The 15547-nt window shown below is 32.8% G+C and overlaps 1 protein-coding gene across 1 annotated transcript in view; it reads left to right on the top strand.

Annotated features, from left to right (window-relative positions):
• Positions 1 to 15079, top strand: part of LOC128998430 (short neuropeptide F) — a 41426-nt gene extending 26347 nt beyond the window's left edge. The window contains exons 2-4 of the mRNA XM_054424554.1: positions 8729 to 8842; positions 9448 to 9593; positions 14807 to 15079. Of these exons, the coding sequence (XP_054280529.1) occupies positions 8737 to 8842; positions 9448 to 9593; positions 14807 to 14857 (303 nt within the window). The 5' untranslated portion in view covers positions 8729 to 8736 and the 3' untranslated portion in view covers positions 14858 to 15079. The remainder of the gene's footprint in view (positions 1 to 8728; positions 8843 to 9447; positions 9594 to 14806) is intronic.
• The last annotated feature ends 468 nt before the right edge of the window (positions 15080 to 15547 follow it).

Below are 15547 nucleotides of genomic sequence, written 5' to 3'. Positions count from 1 at the left end.
GCACTCAACAACTTTATCGAGTTTTATATTTATAGACATTGTCACTAGATAGTCTCTTGACGATGGAAAATAATTTGTCTAACATATCATGGAAGTGGAAGTAGTCCTGTACATAGAACTCGTAGTCACGGGCTTTTTCAATGCGGCCGGTACAGTCCTTACACAACCACTTGATAGCTTCATGAAATTGATTTATAGCGTCATAATTTTCTTTACTGATGTTCACACAGTTTATATGGAACCATCCACCACAGAAACCGTACAACACACTGCATCTTCATCCTTCAAAGTCGGGGTTTTCCACACTTTACAGTTTAGTCGGAGTCATCATTACATATTCCACCGCCATATTTGTGTCCCCCCGAATAAGAATCAACGAGGTGTTTTCGCAACCTCAAAGGGTATGTATTACTTTTAAAGTGTGTTTTTACTTGTAGACTCGTGCAGATGCAAATTATCAGCTGATTAATAGTGTTGATTTGATTTATGTTCGATATTTTTGTTTTATGTTGAATTTTTATTTTAGAGGCTTATTTGTTGTTTTAAGAAAAAAGATGTTATTTGTTCAGATTTTCAAAGTAGAAATTATAAGTAGGTTGCACAATAGTACAGAAGATTTTTATTTTCTAACAACTTGTACACCCAAAGCAACAAACTGATTGTTTTTAAAACTCCTCTTAAAATTCGCACATTTCGTAAGGGCTTTTCAGTTACGAACATTCCCCTAGTCCCAGCACAACATTCTTAAATCCATTCTCAGGAAAATACATGATATGACATGAACTAAAAAAACGATGCTAACAACCTCATGTGAGTTTACCTAAAAAAATTTGGGACGCGAGCTGGTTTAGTGGTAGAGCGCGGGGCTGAGGAGCCCGACGTCCCGGGTTTAATTCCCACCAATCACCAATATATTTTATCCATGTAATAATGCTGCAACCCTCTAGGACAAGCCTAATGTAATGTGTAAAACATTCCCCGGCTAGAACCGAGCGTCCTCGGATATGAAGGTGGGGTATAACATTACCTATAAAAGTTTTGTGCAGGACCCAAATACTAAGTCAGAACCTCTGGTAGCATGCTCATGAAAATGTTCGTTGTAAGTAAAACAAATAAAATATATTTTTCAATGGAAAGGTAATAAACCACGTATACATTTATTACTGACATGAAACTCTCCTAAATAGAAAGGAGAACAGAGAAACAGGAAGAAGAATCAATACACAGTATCAATGACAAAAAGGTTCTCTCTAGACCAGTCTAGGCTGACTCCAGAGTTCAGCTTACAACTCGGTTCTCTATCTTATTTAACTTCATCCATAGTTTAGAAATACAATAATTTTGCATAAGTAAATAAAATAAAAAATAATTAAATGTATTTTTTTTACCAGGAGCTTTTTTATGTTATAATTTACTGAGTATAGGTAATTTATATGTTTTTATTTTATTTTGAAATTATGTATTCACCAATTGTAACCACATATGAAGGTTAACTGCAAATATATTTGTAATTAATTTGTTTTACCAATACAATGCTGGATATGTACATCTTAAAGTGTTACGTTTGTAAAATAAGACATTTAATGGACAAAGCTGTTACGCCACACAGTTTGTAAACATTCAATTTCTGTTAAAAAATTGCCGTTGCAAAACAATGTCCAATTCGAAGATAATTGAGTGGAATATGCCTTCGGGGGATCAAATATACACACGGACGCCAGTCGGCTTAGGTAAACACTTGTTGAGTAATACTAACATCAGTGACTTTGACAGTAGTTGAGATTATCGTATGCTGTCTTATACTTTGCAACAATATAGTTGCATCGCTAACATGTGCAAATGTGGAACTGACTTGACAGACGAGTGGGACCCTCCGGTTTAAGTACAAGTACAAGACTTCATTACCAAATTGAAAGGGATGTTCGAAGGGACATAACGTTTTATTAGTTTAATCTGCAGGGTTTCCAGGAAAACCTTTGAAATTTACTCTTGATTTTAATTTGTCAGCTGCAGTATAAGGTCAGAGCCAATTTCCAAATTAGTAGTTAATCTAAAAAAAAACAAAAAAAAACAGAAAAGTTATATTGATGCTATTTCGGATTTGGGATTTTAATATTATGTTTGAAGAGTTAAAATACATATCAAACAAACTTAAACCCTTAAGATTGCTTCGTCGTTTATCAAAGATAAACATTTGTTTCAGCTTTGTTAAAGAAAAAAAAATCATCGACTATACTATTGATTGAGCTATTTCCAGAAGTTATTAGGCTTATCAGTTTTTGCTCAAACTTATGCAAATTGAAACCTCTTGAAAAAATCCTTCCTTGAAATATTACTTTAGAGTAGATGAAAATGTTAATTCATTATTGCCTCCAGGATTGATATATGACAATATACCTCACGTCGTCAATCCTAAAATTAGTATAATGGCATCTAGTTTCGAAACATCAGTAGTTTCATTGTAGAGCCTCTTGCCTCTTAAAATTAATGGGAAATCTTGTCGTCGTCAATACACAATAGTACATTTAACATATACAAACACGGACGCAAATTATTTACAAAAATGAAAGCGCAGCCGGCCATAAGTACCGCGGTGACAGACACGTTGCAACTAACACAAACAGAAAATATTAAATATTGAATATAGTTCCTCAGTAAAATAATCGTTAACATCAAAGAAGAAGTAGTTTAATAATGGTGCATTTCGTTACTCCGATTAGCAGTGGATGTTTAATTTACACTCCAACTAAACAAAGGATGTATCATTGTACAAGCATAGATCCTTAAACATGCTGGAAAACATTAGTTCACCCTCTGAATATGCGTTTAACGTGTCAAAAAAGGCGAATTAGTAAACAAATAGGCTAAAACTCATTGAGGTAACCTACATATAGTTAAGTGATAATGCGTTAAGATAACTGAAAAAATGTAGTTTTTTAAGCCTGGAAATGTTTTCAGTATATGTCCCCTCGTATCATTAACGATGTTTTGATGGCGTCATTACTACAACAAAAGTTCTCGTTAGAAAGAGTTGTCTACAATCAGCAAGCCATTATATTCAACTGTTGACAGTATAAAAGGCTGATGCGAAGTGCAACAGCTACTTGATACTTGCGAAATGACTTTCAAACAGCTAGTGAGCTCATTTTGTTCTGTAGAGAAAACACAACTATTTTCAACACAAGATCACCCTATTTTTCATATACCAGTAGTTTACTAATAGAGTCGTGTTGTATTGGCAAACTACCCTTATACCCCGCCGATTGCATTACATATGTGCATGCGAACAGTACATGTTTACTAAAGATTCTTAAAACCTATATCAACTTTCATAACATCAATTACTTAATAATACAGCGACTTTATAACCATTCTTTTCCAACAACTAAGCAAGAGTGGAAATTAAATGTATAATAAATACCCTCTGAGTTCAAAAAGCATGTTAAACGCAAGTATTAATTAACTGATACAGATTACTGTATTCAAATAACGCCTTAGATGAACTGTCTCTACTTGATTTAGAAGCAGAAACACAAACAATTAATCCAGGGCAAGTGAAGTGACTGGTCGGATGGCGGAAGCTTCATTGGATATCAATCACACAATCCAATCTTAGAATTCCCTAGTCGCAAACGGAGATGAGGAATTAAGATGCTGTGGCAGTATTGGGCCCTGTTGCTGTTGTTATGTTATGCTGTGCTGAAATGCTGAAATGCTGTACAATTCATATGTAGTGTGTGCTGCCCGCCCAATAGTTATGGGAAATATGAGAGCAAATAAGCATAAAGAATTTAAAAAATGTACATGGTGTTTTTAAGTTGGGTACTGTTATGTCTTCATTTCCCAGCAAATCTATAAACAATTGTTGGGTTTGGTCAACTATCCCTTAAAAGCATTTGTGATACATTCATTGAAAATCCTACAAACATAGACACTAAAATAAACTGTATCAGCTATTTGACACATACTTTCACCCATTAGGTTGACAACAACCTTTAGCATAGGTTAAGAAGTGGAAATAAATATAATATTTTATGGAGAAATCACAAATTCGGTAATAATTTTTAAACCGTAATCATTACATCTATGGGAGTTATACAGTTTTCTTTAAATTAAAAGTAACATAACATACTATACTACATTATAATTCAAATCGTTCGATTTATTTTTGTGAAAATTCAATTTTCCCGTTGTTTTATGGAATAATTACATAAGCTATAATAACTTTTAAACAGAACATTTTTACAGAATTATGGGTTGAACCATTCTTGTTAGAGTTAAAAGGGCCATAATATGTTAATAATATGTCCATAATATTTTTAGTATGCTAAACGTTAATCAAAATCGTTCGAGCAGTTCGCATTGTTTAAAATACAGTGCGTACTAAAGTAAGTAGGCTTACAACATGAGCAACATTTATTAATATCTTACAGGAAAACTTACATTTAAAAACCTTATTTAAAATACTTAATTCGCGTTCAGTATCTATTATTACAGATAATATTAGATAGCTTCTTCATTAGAAAAAAAAAGTTTTTATGTGAAATTCGTTTAAAATAGGTCTAATTAAGACAAAACGAGATTTCCGTCACTGGTCCCGATCTCGTCTGTATTTATTGTTCTTGTTTAGGCTAAGAACAGCCAAGCATTGATCGTAAAGCGGCAGTTTTATGGATGGTTAGGTCGTCGTGTCCGTTTGGGTAAGTTTTCTGAATATCGTGAGCTCCAACTGAAGTTAAATTCTTAGGTCTAAAAAATTCCAATTGAAATTGGAATTGAAGAAAAGAATTTTCAGAATAAGGGTTAAAGGTGAAATCACGAATCAATACTCGGAACAAAGTTGTACGGACAAAGTGGAAAATCGCAAAAATCGCTTCTAGTATCACTGAGCCTAAGTAATAAAACTATTGTAAGAAATCTTTGAACGCATTAAAGACGCAAATCTCGATAAGTAAGATTCTTCTTTGACGAGTGGAATATAAAAACCAATTCGATACCTGGAATCTAGAACATGACTTGTTCTAGATGAGCAGTGTGAGCTTGTGTGAGCTTGTTCTAGAACTATGAAAATAGTGCTAGTATTTTTTTTTTTTTTTTTTTTTGGGGGGGGGTAGCCGAGTGGTTATTGTGCTCTCCTTCAAATCTGAAGATCGCAGGTTCAATTCTAATCGAGGTGGTTTCCAGACCTTGACGCCATTTTTTGTCACTAGGCTATCAATTAATGATGCTATCTAACTAAACGGTCAACATTAGATAGTAACAAGATTGAAGCTTGTATCGTTCTTTCTGACTATTTCGGCCAAGGAATTAGGGATCGAGTATTCAAGCTTGCAAGTAATTATGTTGAAAAGGTTACTGAGTTATACCGCTGAAGTGCTACCGTTTTGGAGTCCTCTAAGCTTGCATTCTGTGTAAGGTGCTGACGGTCTTTGATGCTGCAATTCTGTCGAGGTTTTAGTTCTATAATGATGTCTGGTATGAAACAAATCTGTTGTTCTTTGATGCTGTGAAACCGTGGTTCTGCACTTCCTGTAATGTTGCGATGCTAAAGTTCTGTGTTGCTAACAACACATGCAACATATTAACAACTATAGTGCGCAGTTTGATGCTTCCTATGGGGGTCATTACACGATGGATATTAATGGCTCACACGGCTGTCGTCAATTGTAAGATATTGACATTGTGCAATACACTACACAATCCACGTAATATACATGGATAACCATCTATAAATGCCATTAAAAACAATCGGTCTAGTTGTATACATGGTGATTGGTACTAAGTGTGACAAACATTTTTTGGTATAAGTACAAAGTATATGAAGTGTGAGGATGCATATAAAAGGTTCCAAGTCAAAAAATTAGCTTCCCAAAGAATTATTTAAAAACAATTTTAAAAAAATTAAAAAAAAACAATGTTTAAACTTAATATAGCAATTTTTCAATTACCTGTAAATGGATTTGAGTAGATAATGTAATCTTCATGTTCTACATTAAATTTTGAATAAGAACAATAGAAAATGACGGAGGTTCAGTAGTAAAAACTCCATTGTAAATAGATTCAAAGATAAAAATTAAGGTGTTTGATAATAATAAAAAAAAACATTGGTTTATTGCATTTTATTGCACCACCCTGTATACAAGAAGGTGGCCAAATATGAGATAATGATGATAAATCTGTGCCATTTTATAAGCTTTCCAACCGTATGCTACACTATTGAGGTTTAGATATGCTTTTGTTTGTTTTAGTGGTTTGAATACTGTACTAGAAAACAGGGAACTTTTTGACTGTTAGTGAATTTCCCATATAGGGAATATAAGCTATTTTTACTGTTCAAACTGAAACAAAAATACAAGTTTTGCTTAACTAATACATGCCGACTTTCTATGTTAAAGACACCATGATTTGGAGTCTTCAAACCATTAAAGCGTACATAAGCAGATCTAAAGCTCAGTATAGTTGGAAAGCTTATAAAATGGCACAACTTTTAACATATTTGGCCACCTTCTTGTATACAGGGTGTAGAAAAATGCAATAGACCAATATTTTTTAAATTTTTATCAAACACCTTAATTTTTATCTTTGAATCTATTTGCAATGAAGTTTTTATTACTGATCTTCTGTCATTTTGTACTGTTCTTATTCAAAATTTAATGTAGAACATGAAAATGACATTATCTACTAAAATCCTTTTACAGGTAATTAAAAAATTGATGTATTAAGTTTAAAAACATAGTTATTTTTGAAAAACTTTAAATAATTCTTTGGGAAGCCAATTTTTAAACTTGGAACCTCCTATGCATCATCAAACTTCATTAAAAAGTGTAGTAAAAGTAATGTTAAAGGATATTGAAATATGGTGTAGGAAATGAGTGAGTAATGTAAATTATATTTCAGTCTGTTAGGGGCGTTTCTATGTAAAATCTTTCAGAGTGGAAATTGTGCTCGATTATTTAACAAAAGTTGTATTATCAAATAAACTGTTACCTGTTCAATATCCTTTGATTCCTGTTATGACGACCGGTTTCGTGACGACAATCACATCATCAGTCCTCGTTGAACGATTCGTTAAGTACACATAAAGTTTTTACCGACGAGTTTTATTAAGGGAACGGTCTGGTTCACGCCCCGGGATTTGCACCCTCTTTTAAAAACGCGAGAATTGTGACATACATGTATATGGAATTTGTATAGATGGATACGCACCGGACACATTGCGTACATTTACACATTTATTTTCTTTATTCTTACTAAAAAATAATTGTTGTTGATGCGGCGCTGACACTATAGCACCCCCCAGACTATCTATAGGTGCCCAGAATATCTCGTTTAGACCTAACCAACTGATAACTGGACTATCTATTGTACCTTCTACAGCACTCTTACTTGACGGAATCCACGCCTCAGTAAAAAATATTTGGTTTGAAAGAAAAAAGTTATGCTTTCATCGGATGTATTGCAAACAATTAGCACCTCTTGTTATAGATTGCACGTTGGATATGGTTTTTTAGGTTATTATAACTATAATTGTATAGTATTATTTTTTTTAAGTTATTGTTAGTTCTTTTTTTATGTGTATTAAGTGAAGTGTGAAGAACTTTTAATTTGATTAAGCAGACAGTTAAGGACTCTATCACGCACAGGTCATTGTGACCCATGTGATATTTTTATTTTTTTGTATTTATTGCTGCAAAACAGTTTGTAATAAATAAAGAATTTTCTCTCTCCCTCACTACAATACACAGTTACTACAGTGACACAAGACTTATCTTACAGAGCAGTATGGTAGGCAACGTGTTAAAAAACCACGAAAGAAAGATGCATACCGTTACATCACGTTGTATTAAATTTAATTAATCAAAATTTCTTTATCCTCGAGTGCTTCTTATTAGCAAACTGGTTTATCGATAACAATTCTTAAACTAGACTACTACAAATCAGTCATAGAAATTCAAAACAAACTATACATAAACAAAGAGAAACTTACAAAGACTAACTTAACAACTTTACGAACTTTACAAAACGCTTTCATTTTTTTCTTGGATGGCAAAGCGAAAGGCCTTTGAACTGAAGCGGAGGACTTGTAAAATGTTGAGCTGAAACAGGAGAACTCTCCTTCATATCTCCAAATTAACTTTGTGTCTTACGCCTACTTAGTGCCACGACGAACAATTACTTCATGAGTCACAAGTCTCTCCATTAGTTATTCTAGTTCTTGTTGAGATAACACCCAAAGGATGAGACAATGAGATCATACACTCCATTCAGCATCGGCTGTTAACAGACCGGTATGATCTCGAACAGAGATGTGTCTTACATTAGGAGACCATAGACGAAAATAATTGCGGTATTTTGCAGCCTAAATCGGTTCATCTCTTCCAAAATTCTGTTACCGTTCTGGAAAGGAGTAATACAGCACTGACATCACCAACGTCTGAACCAACCAGTCTCCGTAAGAACCGAACATAATCTGTACAGTTCTCACAGCCTTCACATAGCAACAGACATAAGTGAGGTAGTTGGAGAAAAGCAAAGCAAGGGTTGAACAGGTACAGTACAAGAGTTTAATTCTATTGATACATATTAGCGGCGTCACAAGGATCAAACGCAAGACATTGCTGCCACGAACTGTTGTCCGTCACGCTACCGACTCAACATTCTGGCACTTGTCAGTAATTGAACAGTATTTATTCCTAAAACACAGTAAAGTTAATTACATCTGTTGTAGAATACAAGATGAAGGCCAGTCCAGCATCAGTTGCAGAGTGCAGCGCAGTTTTGTGTGTGTTGCTTCTGCTAGCAGACGTAGCAACCACAGCTCCCGCCCCATATGATTACGACAGTAAGTACAACACCTGTTATATCCTCTATTTAAGGTTTTTATCTACCATTATTTGTTTTATATCATGCACATTATTGTCCATAGACACAGTAACTAATCTTGATAGTTAAAAATGGTAAATAATAATATTTAGTGGTATCCCCAAAACCTAAAAAAGAAGCTATTTTATTAGGACTTGGAACCATTCGCATAATAATTATCCCCTATACACTCCCACCCCGTCCAATTCAACCAGATTTTAGAGAAGAAATTAAGCATGGGTTTCCCATTTGTACTAAGGAACGTAGTCCATTGCATTTAGTAAAACTGAACTGAGGTAAAGGGATTGTGGAATTTACATACATAAAGCCATAACCAACGAGCTGATTCCCCTAGTTTGTACCAACATAGCCAAACTTTACAGCGTCTCGATTTTCTACCAGAGTTGCCGTGCCAGTGCTACCCCCAGTTGTATTTCTAGCTCAGTGTACTAGTACAACATAACCTAACAAATAAAGAAACAAGTTCAATAAGAAACTTGCCATAAAATGAAGATGAATTATTTATTTATTATGAGTTATTAATTTGAAAAAATAATAAAGTTAACGTTGTTATGGTTTTCTAAGGTGTACGAGATCTCTACGAGGTTCTGCTCCAGCGGGAAGCAATGGCAGACAACTTGCTGAATCAGCACAGGATTGTCCGTAAGAACAACCGCTCCCCTTCATTAAGACTTCGTTTTGGTCGGCGCAGTGACCCTGCCATGCTCCAGGTATGTACAATGGCACAACTTCCAAATGGGCCATTTGCAGATAAAATAGCAATGTGTTAAGAGTGTACTGTGGGTCCGCTGTTTGACTTAAATAAAAATTTACTTTATTTATGAGGCGAAGTTAGAACTAGCGAGTCCTCTTACAAAACAACCTCAAAAGAAGAAGAATAACAAATCCACTTAAATGAATGAAATAATAAAAAATTTTAGGATATTAATTTAATAAAATAAAAATACTGCTGACAGTAAATAAAATTCAAACAGGCCACAAAAAACACATCACACCACTGCCAAAGACCCACTCGCGCTTGCTCCTCAATATAATAGATTTTATGTCTATTACACTCCTTACTGTTTACATTGCCAATACAGCGTCTCAATAATAACACTTACAGTTGTACTTATAACACTTACTGTGAAAAACAAAGTGTGTAACTTAGATATTTATTAGTTTACTATGGTTTAATGTGGCTAGTAAGGTGATTTTACACTCAGACTGCAAATCTTTTGCAACATATCACTCTTATGCAGCAAATGAATATGAAAAGCGTCCTTCAACTTGGACTATTTTCGAGAAGCCTGATACTACTTAGTAACTCTATAAATTATTAACTTAACGAAAACAATATTTATCTTATACTCATGAATACGAACCGCTAAAGAAAACTATTAAAGCTGAAGGTTACAATTTAACTTGTTAAATTAAGTCTCTAACGGTGTTGGGAATAGTTATTTTTCAAAATACAAATATACATTACATTTATTATACATTTATATAAATCACATTATTTCCCCTCGAATTTAATGTTAATTAAGACGAAGAATTTTATTAGTAGTTGGGTGAGATGTGCTTAAAAATTTCAAACCACTACGAAATTTGCAATCCTAAAGAAAGTTTTAAATTAATTATGGCCTATTTTAGAACGAATTATATGAATAATAATCCCCGGAAATGATAAAAAAATAGATGCATTTACTACATTTCTGCACCTTTCAGCACATGCCAAAGAGTTTTATTTATTACGTTTTGAGTGTCCGGTCCCTGTTGAATATAACTGCAGTGCAGGGAATATCCGAGTGAATTTAGGTTTTGTCAATAAATGTGACATCAGCATTGTCTTAAATTTCTTGTAGTACGCTGATTTCTCAAAAATCGTAATTTTGCGTCTACATTTTAATATGGGATTATGATAAATACATTTCTAGGAAAAATATACATATACACAATTACAAACCAGGTACAACTTATTTTGTGAAAACGTGAAGTGACGTAATATGATATGTCAAGTGATGATTTATCTGCTCCATAACGTCTTGCTTGGACCCGAGGGAAAATTAATAATATATTAACACAAGTTTTATATTTTTTTGTTCAAGTATTTTATTTATCCAACATCACAAAAATATAATGAATCAAAATAAAAGAATAACTGCACTAAAATGTTTATTACAACGTTAGGCAGCTTTAGCACTCCCATCCAACAGAGTGGAGATTTAAACATTATTTCTTAATTAAAGATGTTTTCAAGAACAATTCATGTGTGATTTGCTGAACCATCAGCGTATAATATTTCATATGTTCACATACGAAGCTTAACGGAACCCACGTGAAACCATTACAGTGTGAAATGTGATCCCGTATAAAAACGTTTTGTAATTCGATATTGCAGCCACCATGTGGAATTTATTGAACCTTTTGTTAGATTATTTTTGTTCCTAACATTACATATCAGTTATTTGAATGCCTTTGGTAATCAAACCGGGCAAACAATGCAAAAATTTTAAATTATTTTTCATTTTTAGCGTTGATATAAAGAAATGTAAAACATGGTTGACATGGTAATACCTTAAGGCAAGAGATCTATTGATTTTGGGTTGTTAATATAGCTAAAATATATTTATCTATGGTAGAATACTTTTTCATAGTGTTTCTACTAAAGAATGTTTTATTTTTTTTTTTATTTTTTGTGTTTTTTTTATTAATTTTTATTTGGCGAGTCGGTGGCTCAGTTGGTAGCGTCGCGGACTTCGGGCCCAAGGCAGCAGTGTCGTGGGTTCGGATCCTGGTCACTGCCACAAACATTTCATCAGTACAGTTCACCTTCGTACTGTACCGGCTCACCCCTTGCTTTGCTGGATACGTTCCACGCACAGATCTGTAGTCTATGTGGACGGGCAAATGCAAGGTTAAAGAGGCTGCCAACCTCTTTAAAAAAAATGTATGTTTTCGTTAAATTTTAATTTACCCCTATGAAAAAACTTATATTTTTGAAGGAGGAACGCTAACCTAATTTCATTTGAACAATTTCAATAATTTCAAAATTAACAGTCAGACAATGTAGGCCTACATGTTTTGTTGGTCATGATACAGTTAGCCCCTCTCCCTCGGTCAATAAATTGCTCGCGGATTAGCCTCTACCCTCCAAATCTCTGAAGCGTATTACCTTAGCATGTTTTACATAGCAAATGTTTTATTGTGCATGAAATAATGGGCACTTGAATTTACCTCCCTCCATTGTTTAAGCCGCTCAAACTCCAAAATTTTAAGCCTTATACAAAGATTTCGTAGTAGTTTAATTTTTTTACAGCCATATTTAAAAAAAGATTTTTATAAAAAAGTCGGTTAAAATAATATAAATTTAAAACTACAATGTTAAAATACCTTTAGTCGATTAAAAGGAACTTTTGTAGTGAAACAGCTGATCCATTTAGTTTCGACACTTTTAAACTATAGCAATGATGTCATGTAAAATTAGTATTATAGATTATAATGATGGAATTTATCTATTTTTGTATACAATGTATACATATAGCTTGACAGCTAAAGTATGTTTATAAATTTATTCCTTTGCATTAATCACCTCAAGTCTATTTGTCTTATAATTTTTCTCCTTACAAACTTATTTGGCCAATATAGCTTGATTTTAAAATTGCTATCAATTCAATTACAAATCTAATTTATAAAAACCCATAAACAACGTATTTAACCATAGAAAACGATTACTTGGTTTGGTTTACAAATTACGATTTCTAATGATCTGACAAATTAACGGAAATACTTGTAAACGTTGTTTCTAAACAGACCATGAGTGAAATTCAACTATATTGTCCCTTAATGTCAGTTTTGCCATGACAAATCAGTGTACAAAACAAACAACAAACTAAATCTTACGTTAATTAACTTCAGTCAAAAATTTGGAAAAAAATTATACGAATACTAAAAAAATCAATAAAAATTACAGTTCAAGAAACAATGGTCAACTAAAGCTACCTCAGTTATTTTAATGATATCCTTCTGAATTTGTAAAATTTTTAATTTTTATAAAATTATATAAATTTAAAACAAAGCTGAAAAATTCCACTAAATTACCTTAGTTTGATTTTACTACCATAACTTAGCTAAACAGAGTGGAAAATAAAGATGATATTGTGGTTTTATTTTCATATTTTGTTATTGAGTTTGAAAATATTATAGGTGATTGGTTGGTTCTACTTTTAAGTAAATCATGTATGTTGTATGTTTTTATATTTTAGATAAGTTTTTTAATGTTATAATAGTTTCTATTATCCATAGTATTCTATTATCGATAGTATAAATAGTTTCTAGGATAATCCAAGTTATGATTCGTATAATGCTGATAAAATCGGGCTTGTCTTAAACGCATCTTCCCTCTTAAACTAAAAGATTTTTCTGTAATGCGATAAATTTGCATAGTTCTAAACAGTGTATGGAAATAACATAATTTATAATAATTCCATAACTGTAAAGAGTGCTTGGTAGCTGTAATGCAATTTTATTTTTCCAATTATTATAACTAAAGGATCTACACATTTTGCCTGATAGAAATTCCCTGCATTTTTTATGGCCCTACCTTAAAAAAATCTAAAACCAATGCTAAGGACCATGTTATTTCTTATATTGCGAAATATTTATGAGTAGAACAGTAAAACCCTATGGGCTAGTAAATTCCCATTAGGTAGTTACACATTTTTACTGAAATAGCTGAACAATTAGAAACAGACGATAACACGCATTTAACTTAAATATTATGTTTTACTCCTAGAGATTAAATAATTCCAAATCAATTGATGGAGAAACCATATTACCCCAATATATTTTGCAAATAACATGGTATTCATAAGCAGATTGGGATTTAGTGTGAAAAGTCACATGTGAAATAACATGTTGCCTCATGTTAAAGGGGATTTTACTGCAAAGAAGTTGCCAACCATATGTAAATGCAATGCGGAGCCTCGAACAGCTTATCTCCTATCATTGAGCTTCTAAAATGTAATGTTCTATACATCCCATAAGTTTAATTTTACTCACTACCCTTGCCAAATTATGGGCTTCCAATATTCACTCTCAAATACTTTCTGATTTATTAAAATAATGGTGTATAAAGTTTGTTAAACATGTTTGACAAATTCTATATCAACTGCCCTTAGCCAAAAGATAGAAAAAGTGTGTGACGAAAATGGATTTACGTGAAGCCGATGACGATATTCGAATATGGCAAATACACTCCTAGAATAAAAGACATTGTTCAGACATTTAATTGCAGAATGCCTTTAGGTCTGATGACAATAAGATTCAATTTTTTAACTAACTACTGTAGCAGTATAGTGATTTTTTGTATATAAAATGTACAGATTAGAACGATAAAACAAAATACAAATATTGTAAGAAATGTAAGATAATAAATACTTGTAACTTAAAACTTCTTAAAACCCGTATTGACTCAAATTTCTTTTAGAGGTTGGCAGCCTCTTTTACCTTGCATTTGCACGTTCACATGAGCTACAGAAGCCTGTGTGTGGAACGTATTTAACAAATCAAGGGGTGAGCCGGTACAGTACAAGCTATGGTACAAGGGCGAACTGTACTGATAAAAAGTAGTGGCAGATATCAGTATCCGAACCCACGACATCGCTGATTTGGGTCCAAAATCCGCGGCGCTACTGACTGACCCGCCGACTCACTGAACCTACTTTTGCTGGCAATAAAAAGGGATTTTCATTTTGTTGAGTAAATATCGGTACAGATAAAAGAATATAAATAATGCAAAATAAAAAATTTAAGATATAAATAATATTAATTTTAAAAATCATAGAGCTTATATTCACTTACATTGTACATGGAAAATTCTGATTTTACCTTTCACCACTTCTCCAAATGCCTAAGAATGTCCTTACTTTTATGTTGTTTTCAGGTGGAGCGAAATATTCTGGGCTCGTTCCCAGATGGTGGGATCGACAACTAGATCACAGACCACCCCTTGCACCCCTACATGAACTACAAGACACCCCGCAGTAGTAGTACACCTATAGTATAATATACCATTTTATATCCAAACCGTTATTTGGGATAAATTGTACTGTGTGGTATTCAATAAATTTAGCTACGAAAGTATTACTAATTTTACTTGCAGACTTTGCTAACCAAGAAATTATCGATACAATCAATTATTGATATTATTATTGATTATTTAAAAAATCTATATTGATCGAATTGTAAATGCATCAACAGTTCAGTTTAATTAAAAAAAAAATTTAACTCGTTCTGTAATTTTGGTATTTTAAAATATAATGGGGTGGTAAAATATTTACATTATTGACGAGTTTTTTTTTCTTGTCTTGAATTTTTAACTGTTAAAGAAACAAGGAAGAATTCTTAACTTAATGTGTTATAAAGGACATTTACAGTATGGATTTACTATGATCCATCTGGTTATGCATAATATACCCAAAATTCAACAACAATCTATTTTTGAAACCTGTATGAAATGCATACTGTTTTGGTTTAGGTATCGCATATCTGTATTTTGATTATTTATAATTTCAAATCAAAATAAACTTAAATATTTTGAATTACTTTTCCTAATGATTAGTTTTAATAAGTTACAATTGTATTGTATGAATACACAAATTAATCGATTAAAATGGTATATTAT

This window comes from Macrosteles quadrilineatus, unplaced genomic scaffold (genome assembly GCF_028750875.1).
Source record: "Macrosteles quadrilineatus isolate MER2022 unplaced genomic scaffold, UCM_ALF_1.0 Scaffold_7__1_contigs__length_78375512, whole genome shotgun sequence".
In the NCBI taxonomy this organism is placed as follows: Eukaryota; Metazoa; Arthropoda; class Insecta; order Hemiptera; family Cicadellidae; genus Macrosteles; species Macrosteles quadrilineatus.
Note: the sequence above shows the minus strand (reverse complement) of the source record. Positions and strands in the feature narration are given on the sequence as shown.